Below are 12184 nucleotides of genomic sequence, written 5' to 3'. Positions count from 1 at the left end.
CTAGCATGCCAGCTAGTGAAATTAATGGGCTGTCACCTAAGACATCAAATAATCTTCCTATCCCTAGCTAGACCTCCATCTTTAACTCCCAGAAAGAGAAAGTCGGTTATTCAGTTAGGGAAAATTGGGCTTTATTAATTAGTAGTTGCATGTCAGTGGGTGAAATAGGGATTTTCATATTCATGTAATTTTATGTGGTAGTCCTTTTATTTATTTATTTATTTTGATCTACTTGATCTCCTACAGAGCACAAGAAAAAGGAAAGGCACATCAGACCAGTTTAGAAATTTAAAAACAATTTACGATCACTACATCTTTCAAAGCACATAGTGTTGCAAGGAAAAAGTTTATCGTAAATCATTTTAATCATGTTTATTGACGCTATACAACACCAGCCAGACATAAGCAGTGCTATTTGCGATTCCTCGAGGAATAATACCGAATTACTGATACAAATGGAAAAGCAAATCGAGGCAACAAAATTTACTGACCTCCAACATCTAGTAGCATATATGGAGAATCCTCCAGCTCCAGGCAGGTTCCATCAGCAGCACAGACTTGGATAATGAATTTGAGACTGCCGACATGACAGGGAATAGAAAGGCCAGACATATAAAACCCTTGAACACGTGCCGTCCCAAGATACTCTCTAGTTTTCCAGTTGCATTTTCCTCAACTTGTTTTGCTAGTTTCTCTACATAGATATTGTACTTTGAGAATAGAAAATCATTTCCATCTTTCAGTTTCGAAGTGATTTTCAAACTGGCAGCTTTAAATCCCTGAGAAATCGAGTTATACTTAACATATTGACTCTCGGTTAGCCATGCAGTTGATGGAGGAAAAAATAAGTTCTCTGAAAGTTTTTTAAATGTGAAGTGACCAAGCACTGCAAAATACTCTGCAGGACTGGGATCTAGAGCTGTATCTTGGTTATCTAAGCCGAATTCTGATTGCAATTCAGTATGTGTAGACTTTGTCCTGTAGCACGCAGCATGGATTTCTGTTAATACGTGCCCATCCATGGCGACAGTACCCCATGTATGATCCATTCTGAAGCCATTTTGCTAGCTTGATGTGGCATAATCACTCCACTGAATTTGTGAAACAATCCGTGCAATTCTGATGGTGCAACAAGTGCTCTTATTCTCTCATTCATTACAGCTGCGAGTCCCCCCTTTGATTTCATGTGCATTACTTGAGGTGGCCACACCTGAACCAGATGGAAGTGGATGAAAAACATGTAATTATTTTATCAGTTTTAATTTCTGTTTGCATAATGTATCTCAAATTTCAGTCTTCAAACAACAGGGAACTCTGTTTATCTAGAGAAACGGGAACATATACACACACCACCTTGTTCAATATATTTCTAATCTATGCTTATATTATTCTTAATAACTGTACATTCACAGTATTTCTATTTCAAATTATTATTTTACATCTAGCATGATTGATCTAGATCAACCCACGAATACCAAGAACTTATTACATGTTCCAAACAGACCCATCACAAGGTCTAAAGTGAAGGTATTGAATGGACTGGTTGTGTAAATTTCGGTCAAGATTAAACTTAGAAATCCTTTAAAGCATCAAGAAGAGATCTTAGTACATTTAATTCATATGCAAGAAAGACCCAATCCACTTTATTTGGGCTATTAAGTTTCGACAACAAGGTTGTCAATTTTGTATCAGTTTCGGCCAGCCTTGTTATGTAATGTTTTTATGTGTTTAGTGGATTCCTAACTATTTTTGGATTTCCTATTATGTATGAGAAAATTAATTATTTTCTTTAAATATTAGAATTTATTATTTTTATTTTATTTCCTTGTCATATGAGGAGAAAACACAACAAAAAAAACAAAGGAATTCAAACTGATTTACAAAACACACGTGGCAACAAAGTTTCCTTGTTGTGCAAAAAGAATAATTCAGCAATTTAATTGTATTTTCTAGTATTGGAAGGATATCAAGAAGTGACAAAGATGAGCATTAAAGAGAGCATCCTTTTTCTTCCAAAAGAATAAATTCGAGGCTGAAATCAAAATTCTATTCTAACTTGAAAACCAAAGAAACGGTAACTTCTCCTTTAGTTCCTAGGATTATTTAGCAGCATTATAAACTATAAATAAGTTTTGTATCAGACCTACAATGTTTTCTTTCCTTTTCTCTTCTCACGGGAGATAAAGATTTAGGACTTAATAGCTTTATTTTTATTTTTTTAGCTATAGTCCAATGCTTGTTTGGGCTTAATTAATACTTTGTTTTCAGTTAGGATCCAAGGCTTATTTGGATCAAGGCTTTAACTTACTAGTAAAGATTTTGGGTTAGTTTTTGTAAGTGGACCAATTCAGCTCATAATAGTAAATCCATTAGGATTAATTTCTTAGAACTATTTAAGCACATGTAAGCCTAAATTTCGGACGTTTGATGAATAACACTTCTGAACTTTTCAGTTTTAACGTGTAAGAGAGATTTTTGTATTTTTTTTGTTCTTGAACGAATTGAATCTAACTTATTGAAGATTAACTGACTTCGTGGCGTCATTCAACTTTATTCCAATAGTGCTGGTGTCTTGGAACAAATTTTCATTGTATCACACTCCTATCAAATCTATTTTGATTTTCTGAAATCATATCACAATCTTAATTGTGAGTTGTGTGATCAAATGATCAATGATCACAATCACAAGGTTCGCATCAATTATCATTTCAAATTGAAGGCAGTTGAGTTCATTTACAGGATGGACATGAAACAGGGGCTTGCCATTTTGTTACGGAATAAGTAAGCATTGTATGGAATACTTTCTGTGTCATCAAACTTGAACCAAATAAGAAAGCTTACAGAGTATGCAAGGTGGAGAGGTAGGTTGTCCAAAAGAAGCTCCCCTTGAAAGAGAGCCTTGCTGAGAAAGGAGCGTTGCTATCATCTGCAAATATCAGGTAAGAAAAGTGACAATCAACAAGCCGAAATCAAAATGAGAGCAATTAAGGAATGCCGTACCAATGTCATGTTGTGGGGCTACGTAAGCTAGCAAAAAGCCACCAATCTCGAAACGAGGAAAGATACGAGGAAAGATACAAGCATGCTCTGATGTCGTTATCATGATTAAGTCTGTGGAAGACTGAAAGAGCTAGCATAAACCAGAAGCATCCACTTGTCAAGGCTCGGGATGCTACCATCCACAGATATGGTTTAATGATGCTAGGCCCACAGAGCAATAAAAGAAGAACCATTTTTTCTTCAATATTAAGGCACGCCGCAGATTGGTTATCTTTGATATTCAAGATCAGGAAGGAAATTGCAAAATGAGATGTTTATAAAGCAGTTCGTGATTATTGTTTTTTTGGTGAGCGCGCGCGCGGGGGGGGGGGGGGGGGGGGTGTTATTTGACTAGTGTCCATGAAGGTATTTATATATGCTAAATCAACACTATTAATGTCGAGTAAATAAAAGATATCAAAAGCACGAAAGCTTACTCAATAATGAATTTGAATAGCATCTGGAATCGGCTCGTCAATAAACTCAAGACAAGTCTGCCAATTATGATAGATAAGAAAACAAGACATCATACAACGATGCCAGTGATGGCTGATCAGTTAATTGCAGGTACTGGAATATTTCAGATGGAACACAGAAAACTAAATTTTGCCAAATGTATTGACCAATTATACCTCTCCACCTCCATCACACTCATAGGGTCTGGTTGGCCCTGTTGTGCTTATGAGTAAAGCACCCCTATTAGCTGGTTGTAAGAAAAAAGTAGGGGGAAGACCAGCTTCTCTTATAATCAATTTAAGCTTCTTTACCAAACACTTCTACTCTTAAAAGTTGCATGAAAAACTGCTTAGCTTATAAGGACAGCAAGGCCAAACGGGGATAGGGCAAGAGCAAAACCTTATGAAGATAAACAGGACAATGATTAGCTTCAAGGGGAAGCTATATGAGTGACAAGATTGAACTCACTGTTCCCAAATAAAAGCTAGAATCTAGTATTTGTTTGGAAAATGTGCACTTGTGCCATGGGGGAGATGTTTTTCACTGGGTTAGCAGGCTTTGGTAGTTCAAAAGTGGGGCAAGCGTTGCGGAGGTGTGCTTTGTTTGCTATGGTACAGTGTATTTTTCGGGAACGCAATTCCAGAACAAAAATTACCCTTCTTATTGCTTTGGGATACAGTAGTGCTTTTAGCTTCCTTTGGTTCTTTACTAAAGGCTTTTCATGTGAGTTTCCTTAGCGGACATGGAGAGAGATGAAAAGCCCTCTTGTCTAGTTTCTAATTGCTTCGTTTTCCTCCTCTAGGAGGATTCTTGTCCTATCTACCTGCATTCTTCTGCCTCTACATAAATTTCTCTATTCTATCAACGAGAGAGAGAGAGAGTGCAAATATTTCATACCTCCTGATTAGAATCGTAGGTTATTTCTTGTGTTAAAAGAGAATATGATAAAAATACTACTCATGTGAATTCACTGAAACTGCACTAAATTCCCTTCCATGCAGGTTGAACTCAGAAAGGATAATAAATTGTGAGTTAATAATAGGCTAAAATTAGCTTGAACTTCGGGTCAAACTGAACTTAACTCTTCAACTTTTAAGTTTTTTTTATTTGAGTACCTCAAACTATTTTTTTGATAAAAACTAGGTCTTTCTGTTAATTTTGATTGCAGATCATGGTTTTGAAACATAACATGGTTCATGAAAACATGTGATTTGAAAACAAAAAATTAACGTAGGGATGAAAACCTGGATGAAAAGGCCTGTTTTTAACAAAAAATAGTTCATTTCACTCGAATAAAAAAATAAAAATAAATAAAGCTCAGCGGCTAAGTTTAGTTTGATCAAAGTTCAGTGTAATTTCAGATAATTTAGTCTTAATAATAACGTCAGGGTCATAATGTTTTGTGAGAATAAACAATCTTCATTGAATGTTGAGCATTTGATATTGTTAGTAAAATACATGAGAGCAGAGAACAAGTGTGACCACATCTGTCATGGAATATCCAAAGTTTCCCCATATGCACTTTGGAGACAGTTGGAAGTGTCTCCAAAACACCATCCATTTCATAAAAAATGAAATCAAATGGTGAAAGGGGGGGGAAAACTCGCAGTTCCAAGAAATATATTGAAAAACAAAACATGTCAAACCATCAAGCCATACTAAAAGAAATTAATAGCAGCTCTTTTGGTGCACACCTGAAAGCCTTGGCAAGACATGTTGTTCCAAGGAGCATCTGTTAGCTGGTTGCCCTTGACAGAAACACGATAGCCTTGACCCTGAACAATATCAAGTTTGTCAGTGCTTGGAAGGATGCTTGACGTTTACACTTGCGAAGATCATGAACGACATTCAGACAATGATCAGTCCCAACAAGTAGCGGAATCACATGGTTACTCAAGGACAACGTAGAAACTGCATCAAGAGAAAAGGAATCCTATCACTGGCTCTCACTTGCAGAGATAAAACACAACATACAATTCTTATCTGGATTTAAGCTATTTTATTGAATGCTTTCTGCTGCAGTCTGAAAGCTGAATGCAACAAGGCTATGTATCACCAATGATCTATAGAAATGCAACTAAATCATTTCAAGAATTATCCATTCCAGCTTTCAGGAAAATCAGTGTAAAGAGTAGGATGTAGTTGCATCCTGATCAAAATTTAAGTGAAATGGTAGTAACTTAGGATAATTGTTCACTCTTCCCCGTGATTCAGCAACAAGTTCCCACCAACTCCAAACACCAAATTACATCACAATCGAACTCATGAAAAAGAAAATTGTGTTGAGATTTAAAGAGTAGACCACGTTTAACCTTGAATATGCAAAATTCACGCCCGCATAAAAATTGACTTTCAAGAAGAAAAGTAACAAGGAATAAAGAGTGCCATTTAATGAATCTAGGCAATCTGGAAAAACTTTTAGTTCATAGCAAACAACAGATGATATCAGTTTCAATGGAAAAGAACAAATTTACACAAATCAGGGGAACAAGATCATGAATTCTAAGAAAAAAGCGTTATTTTAGCTGCATGCACATATAATTTAATATAAAATTTCTCTGAAAAGAGTAACCATATCAAAAGGTAGGGATACAAAATGATATTTTTTGACCTTATTGAGTTCATTCATGCAACTAGAGAGGAGAAAGGCATTAAGAGAATCTTAAGTTGCAATATTCAAAACAGCCAGCATCAGAAAGCATTGCACAAAGCGCATCATATTCTTTCGTTATCCAGAAAACAATATAAAAATTACAGAGCATCTAAACCTCTCTAATGAAAAATTGATGCTGATTTGTGTCAGGTATTAGGAAACACTGCTCATAATCTAGACAAGTTTTGCAGGAGACCTAGAAGGCTAAGGAAGCACCAGAAGTTGAAGCAGTATAGCATACAGCCATATCAGAGACAAAACATTGTTAATTCATGAAATTTTGCAAAAAGAGACAACAGGATTATCAATTTCGAGCAGTCTGAAAATCAGGCGGTTGCTTTGTCTCATATAAACATCCAGGAGCAAATATGGCAGCTGACACATTAGCCTTCTTTATTACGTCAACTACGACATTTGTCTGATATCACAGTTACCACCATACTTCATTAAGAAGTAGCCATAGTACCCCATGTAAGTTTAAACATGTAAATTTAACAAATATTAATAAACTATATCCACAACTTAGAGTACAGAAATGACAAAGTTAACAACTAAATGCCATCCTTTATGTACAAATGATCTCACAACATGCCTAGTAAGAAAAGGGAGTTTATATTTTATGATTTGAACATTCCTTCACCACTCCTTTGTTTTTGGCACAAAAGGATATGACCATTATGGATGAAAAGAAAGGAAGATTCAACAAGGAAAACTCCTCCAAATCACCATCCACTATATGTATTGCCATAGATCATATTAATTCACCCATGAGAGCTATGATATGATTTCCTGAAAGAAACGAGAGCCAACTCCTATCAAATGTACAGCATATATGGCTCAACTCAGCCTAAATATAAGAGTCATATGTGACCAGAACTGGTACCATTCCTAGCAGGAAGCATCAAGAAAGCTACAAGTCCACAATATCATTTTCGATACAAGGACAGATATCCAATTGTTTCAATTGGAAGGAGGTGTGACCTAACTGGTTGATCTTGTAGTTCCCCCGACCTAGGTGAATACGATCTACAATTGTGTTATGACATTGATCCTCCCTACAGGCCCAGAATCATTCCATCCTCACGAGGCCACCTTTAAGGATTTATCCACGTAATTTCCTGGTGCATGATGAGGAGAGCCTGTGCGAAGAGGGATCATTTGGATGCTTAACAAACTCCTGGCACTTTTAAGGAACCAGGTTCTGCTGGAAAAATTTGTTCAAGGTCTCATGCAAGTTTAGTTTCGAGTTTTCACCATTTTCACCTGCTAGTAGCTACACTATCAAGAACCGACTATTTGCCTACTAGCCAGAATTAGGACCAGGACATCATGTGCAACAAGAAGAACAAACTCCTTGAGAACTGAACTTGTCTAATTAGTTTTTGTATATGCAAAAAACTGTCCATGTCTTAAAGGCTGAATCTCCAGTATTTGCTCCAAAAGTCTTGTTTTTAAGCAAAATAAATTCCCTAAGTTCTGCACATTAACAAGTGCATGTACAATGCATAATGCCCTTTCTTTTTCTTTAAGTGGATACTTGAGACATTACGATTTACCACAACAATGCAGCAATAAAACTGACAAGATTTGAGATAGCAAATTGTAAAATCAACACCAAAGAGCATTTAAAAAAAATGAAGAGCTGCTAGAGAGGAAGACACCCCCCTCGAACACCCAAAAAAATAAACAAAGAAAGCGAACTAAAAGATCAAAATAAAGAGCATTCTGGCCCTGTTAAGTTTTAAGTAAGGAAATCCTCTAAAAGTCCCAGAAATAGAACATAATAAAGTGGTCAAGAAAAATGTTCTCCCTACAACAGTTGGTTAAAAAAAAAGTTCTAAAAGATTCTAGAGTTCCACTCCCTATAACCCCAGACAAACAAAACCACTAAATGAATCAATAACAGAGCTTCCACCCCACTAAAAGAATAGAAGATAGTCATGATCCTTTAAATGAAGTAAATCAGATTTTAACATTTTTCTTTGCTTTAAAAAAATAGTGAGATCATCACTGACTTTCACCTTTTAAACTAGATGTTAGTTCCAGAAACTGAACCAGAATATTCACAAGCAAAATATATGGGTGGATACCATGCTTGTTAACTAATGGCATATTCATTGCATTTGGACAAAAAAGAATAAGAAAAAGAAAATGCATGTGCAATGAACAAAATAACTTTGTGGAATATCTTCGACACGGACTTAATCTGATCAAAATGATGAAACCGAAACTACATCATACAATAGAGCTTGTAATTAAGATTAACATGTCTAAATGATTGGAATGATACCAACGTTCCATTGTCCACCACCAAAAGTTTTCCTTCCAAATACATCCATTCCCATGTAGACATCAAACTTTCTATTTCCAGCCACAGCAGCTGAAAGATCTGGATAGTTACTCTGCTCAGAAAATGATTAAATTTGCACACATGAAGAAATGGAACAACAAAATTAACTCTATATGGAAGAGAACAAGATAATCTGGTACCTTCCATGTGTAGTTTACAAATATGCCATCACATATATCAAAGAAACATTTATTATTTTCATTCAGTTGATCTTACCACCAAATATATTCAGTGGTTATGACACTGTCATAGCTGCATAATTTGTAACAAGCAATACAAAAGAAAATTCAGGATAGACAGGTAGAATGTGGCACTTTTAATACTCACCATATGACCAAAGATTCAGGCATCAAGGAATGCATTGTATGGGTTAGATGGCTCACGAATTCTTCAAGATTAAGAATTTGCTGCTTGTGCAAATTAACCTCCATATTAATCTGCAATGAGCAATTGCCACCGCAACTGAATACCCACAGCAAACAAAATAGAAAGAAAAACACATCCAAACTCCTTTCCGCTCTTCTTCCGGAAAAGCATTCTTTGTCGCTTCAAATATTTAACATATTTCTTTGTATCATACACGACAGTATCAAAGATTGAAAGAAAATTGCAAATTTCTCTGGCAGTAATTGTCAAAGAAAGAGGCTTTATATTGAGGACTGCACTAATTAAGTAGTATTTTCACGCACATCCAGAAAGTGATTGAAATGACATGTTGCAAATTCTTTAACATAGGAAAATTTAACAAACTACATACCAGCCATCCATCAAAGCCCAAATCAACAGCAAGCTCCGCCAATCGCTCAGCATTCATCCGAGCAGACTTCATTGTTGCAAGCAATTTATTGCGGACAAGTTTTCCTTCATCCCATTCTGTTATGAAAGTCCCAAACACCTTCCATCAACAGGCACAGGGAATAACATCGAATGCATCAATATCTCCAGCCAGTCACTTGTAACAATGCATCAAGTGGGAATAATATAGGTTACAAAAAAAAAATACACCCAAGGAAACCACTACCATAATGCCTGGACTGCCACAGAAAACAAGTGGTTTCTTTTTCAATTTCAACCGAATTCTTTTTCCATGAGAGTAAAAATTGAATCTCGGATACACCAAATTCTGATCTCTGTGAGTTAAATGCAAAAATCTTCTACGAACAAGCTCTGAACTTGGCACTCAAAGCAAAAAAGTCTACATTTTCCCGGCAAAGGTTATACCAATAACGTACACTACCATTGAACCAGCCATTTTTTAAAATCAACTAAATATGTTATTTAGAAGATTTGAACTATTGATAACCAATGCAAAAGCCTACCATATGTGACATTATTGCACCAAATCTTTCTTCATTTTCAAACATCAATACAAACTGAAAAGGAAAAGACTTTGGTAAACTACAAAAGAACCAGAACTCACAACTTCACTACCAAATCAGCTTCCTGCCCATTCAAAATAATCCAAAAAGAAAAAAACTTTTCACTCGTAAACTCCAAAATGGCCATAATTTATACTCGGAGGCCTTCACCTCTGCAACTAGCTAGCTCTGTCGCCTGCCCCGCCAACGCAAACCAGCCTCCTGGGCAATTCCAAAAAAATTTAAAAAGAATCTCCTGACGTATAATTATCCAAAAATCAATAACAATTCGCTAAATTCAACAACTAAACTAGTTCTAATACTAAATTAACTTATATATATATATATATAAACATTCCAGCTCAAGAACTGCAAAGACATAAATAAGAAATTTGAAGTACACCACGTCTGTGAGCAGTATTAGTCCAGCAAGGAGGAGGCAAGGTAACCAAACTATGAGAGAAGTAAACGAAAACATCAATCAAATACCAATGCCAAGTAGCATAAGCATCAGGATTAGTCCCTCCTTGAACCCACTTGTCATTCACATAACCTCCTTGCATATCATGGCGAACAAGAAGCCTAGGCCTATTTGGCTAAGACTTGGGTTTTAAAGGAACATAAGATTTGTTAAATGGGCAGTGAAAAGATTCAAACTAAGAACGAGTTTCAAGCTCTTCAAAGGTTTTGATTGGGTATGAGATTGGAATGGAGGAGTGTGATCAATGGTGGAGGATTCTTGATCTTGCGGGGGGGTCATTGGATTTCATATTTTTTAGTATTAGAGAAAGGAAATTGCAGAGTGACTAGGGTTTGGCGGTTGATGTAGGCACGAAGGACGGAAGGAGAGATATAAGCACTTGCTCATCTGCCAGTTTGTTTTGAGAGACAAGACAGTAGGAAGTAATCTCTTTATATAGTTTTAGTTTATGTTTTGGAGTATTTTTTTCATCATCATTATGGTGTGTTATGGTCATTGGTATGGTTTCGGAGGGAATCTAAAAGGAGTGAAAATCTATTTTCTACTTACAAGCAAATGCTTTGTTTATTGTTACTACCAGGAAACTTCATGTATCGCAAGTAGTGATGGGCTTTTAAGATTCTGGATTGCGGTTTGAGACGTTAGCACAAATAAAATAAAGAATTATGAGAGAGGTTATGCTCTGGTAACGCAAAGGCATGTTCTTTTACGAGTATCCTTTTCTGGTCGAGCAATACTCCCCGGTATTTCGTTTTCCAAGTTGTTACTTCGAAAAGGAGAGAAATTTTGACTTACTCTGAAGGAAAAAAAAAGTAGAAGCTATTGTTAGGACTAATTGATGTCAGAACACAATGTCTGGCAACTATCTATGTTAACAGAGCAGCCAATTTCATTAAATAGAGAGAAAACTACAATCTACAGTAAACGAGGGGAGAAATGAGGAGGAGGAACACTTCAACTCAACTCTCATTTTATATAGTCGCCTCACATTTCTTTCTATCTCTCTGCCTTGCTTGCTGCTTCAAGCTACTTCTGCCGGCTCTATCTTGCTCTTACTGATGGCCAGTATCTATAGCTGAAAATGGGGGAGCACACATTTCATTTTCAACCATGATTTCTCCCAACCAACTATCAGAAAATCTTCCCCTAATTTTCAGTCATGAAATCCCCCAGCCTAATTAGTAGCACTGAATTCTTCCCTTCCTTTCCAACTTGATGTGTCTTTATTGTCTCCAAACTCAACAGAAATCTCAACAGGAACGTAACATCCGTTAAAACGGTAGTGAAAGCACTTGAAGTTATTTACTTAGGAGGAGGAGGGTCCACGGTAGAGGACTGATGTTCATTTGATCCAGACATGGTTAGGACTTAGGAGGAGGAGATTGCAAGAAGAGATTCGGGATTTGGCAGTTTTTACATGTATTGAATCCAAGGATTGACAATGGTGATTGTAATATAAGATTTTGGCAGGAAGTTCTTCCATTAACTTGATCAGAGAATCAAGTGTAATCAGACTAACCTGATTCTCTGATAGAAAGTCTTGTGTAGTATTACTTTGTTTTGCCGTTTTTTGCCGTTGGTGCGGATTTTGGTGCGACTATTTTGAAAGACTTGAAAGCACGTGTGGACATGTGCTTCACGTTCATTGTTACACAACAAATACGGCAAAATAAGGAAACAGACTTGAGGATGTCCATGCTCCATACTTCTTTAAAGGATAGTTTATAGGTAAATGGTTACTGCTAAAAATATTTGATATAATCAATGCTGATACTGTATACATCAGGGGCAAGGATCCTGCGGAAGAAATGATGCATTTTATTATTATTATTATTTTACAGGGGTCC

The 12184-nt window shown here is 36.3% G+C and overlaps 1 protein-coding gene and 1 pseudogene across 3 annotated transcripts; both read right to left on the bottom strand.

Moving 5' to 3' along the window:
- Positions 1–332: 332 nt before the first annotated feature.
- Positions 333–1060, bottom strand: LOC133705317 (cytosolic endo-beta-N-acetylglucosaminidase 1-like; annotated as a pseudogene).
- On the bottom strand, positions 1032–11165 carry LOC133704406 (uncharacterized). Of its 3 annotated transcripts, XM_062129216.1 has the most exons (6): positions 9256–11164; positions 8826–8935; positions 8439–8550; positions 5190–5270; positions 2842–2926; positions 1032–1210 (listed from the first exon to the last, which is right to left on the bottom strand). In XM_062129216.1, exons 2-6 carry the CDS (start codon positions 8826–8828, stop codon positions 1192–1194), a joined length of 300 nt encoding a protein of 99 aa, XP_061985200.1. In that variant the 5' UTR covers positions 8829–8935; positions 9256–11164; the 3' UTR covers positions 1032–1191. The 3 variants fall into 3 exon arrangements, 2 of the variants coding, with proteins under 2 accessions (XP_061985200.1, XP_061985199.1); XM_062129215.1 differs by having other exon boundaries at positions 8439–8935; positions 9256–11148; XR_009844059.1 differs by lacking the exons at positions 1032–1210; positions 2842–2926 and having other exon boundaries at positions 4894–5406; positions 8439–8935; positions 9256–11165.
- Positions 11166–12184: the final 1019 nt, after the last annotated feature.

The sequence above is a fragment of the Populus nigra genome, chromosome 10 (genome assembly GCF_951802175.1).
Source record: "Populus nigra chromosome 10, ddPopNigr1.1, whole genome shotgun sequence".
Lineage (NCBI taxonomy): Eukaryota > Viridiplantae > Streptophyta > Magnoliopsida > Malpighiales > Salicaceae > Populus > Populus nigra.
This window is presented reverse-complemented; position numbering and strand designations above follow the sequence as displayed.

Bases quoted from the DNA above. Each gene is read 5' to 3' on its own strand.
- LOC133704406 (XM_062129215.1), bottom strand. From the start codon at position 8,645: ATGGAAGGTACCAGATTATCTTGTTCTCTTCCATATAGAGTTAATTTT. The intron at 2,927-5,189 runs GTGTGCACCAAA...TGATATTTGCAG, and splicing joins TGTCTTGCCAAGGCTTTCAG to ATGATAGCAACGCTCCTTTC. The intron at 1,211-2,841 runs GTAAGCTTTCTT...CATCTGGTTCAG, and splicing joins CTCTCCACCTTGCATACTCT to GTGTGGCCACCTCAAGTAAT.